The 974-nt window shown below is 41.3% G+C and overlaps 1 protein-coding gene across 1 annotated transcript in view; it reads left to right on the top strand.

Annotated features, from left to right (window-relative positions):
• Window positions 1-163, top strand: part of slc10a7 (solute carrier family 10 member 7) — an 8938-nt gene extending 8775 nt beyond the window's left edge. Inside the window, exon 9 of the mRNA XM_030076862.1 lies at window positions 51-163. Within this exon, the coding sequence (XP_029932722.1) occupies window positions 51-163 (113 nt within the window). The remainder of the gene's footprint in view (window positions 1-50) is intronic.
• The last annotated feature ends 811 nt before the right edge of the window (window positions 164-974 follow it).

Here is a 974-nt window from a genome sequence, read left to right as displayed (position 1 = left end):
TGGCCCTGAAGTTGTCCTGAAGATGTCTGTCTTGGTGTCTGTGATTGTAGCATTTTGGAGAGGTCCCATAGTCACAGGGCTGTTCAATACATCAGCTTCCTGGTTTGTCACGGCTGTCAGGGGTGCTGAAGTTGCAGAGCTGCCCATCCCAGTGGCTCCATGAGTTAAATCTATGTGAGATTCTAAGGCATCTAAGCCTTTTGCTTCAATTCTTCTCGGTGTTATGGATCCTAGGGTAGAAACAGGGCTGTCTGTCTCAGTGCCTGTTAGCTTGCTCGATGCTGTGTGGGTTTTTAAAGCTGTGAGGAGCATATGATTGGAGAACATGAATGAGTGATAAAGATATATTGATATAAAGACAGAAAGGGGGAAAAAAAACAAAATCTCATAATATAAAGGCTCTCACTGGAATGACAGGGCAGCTCAAAACACCTCATGAAAATGTTCACAAATTTATACCAGTTTGAAATTGTCAAGACTCAGTGGTTGTAGTTTTGTGTTGACTTTGGTCGCCCCTTTAAATTAGCTACATCTGAATTCAGGAAGTATCCACTGACATCTGCCTCTGAAAGTGAAGCTTAATATTTTCGGAAGCTTATATCTGCTATCTTTCTCATCAGATTAAAATTCCATACCTGGTGTAGCAGTGAGTTCCTCTCCATCCACCACTGTGGTATTACCTCCACTCTGAGGACTTAGACTCCCATCATGCACCACTGCAGACTCAATACGTGCCCAGTACACGAAATAGGACTGTACCACAGTGATGCTAGTATAGAAGAAAAAAAGATTTGTGCATTTTGTTTAATAAAGTTGATGAAATTATGTAAAAGCTGATGAAACAGTCAAACATTTACCAGTGAGTGTCTTCTGTCTGGTGCTAATTTACAGATATTTCTATGGCGTGCGATGTGTAATTTAGACAAAATGTAGAACTCTCAACTCACTAAAACCGTATGTCTCCCATGGGTTCG

The sequence above is a fragment of the Myripristis murdjan genome, chromosome 18 (genome assembly GCF_902150065.1).
Source record: "Myripristis murdjan chromosome 18, fMyrMur1.1, whole genome shotgun sequence".
Classification (NCBI taxonomy): Eukaryota; Metazoa; Chordata; class Actinopteri; order Holocentriformes; family Holocentridae; genus Myripristis; species Myripristis murdjan.
This window is presented reverse-complemented; position numbering and strand designations above follow the sequence as displayed.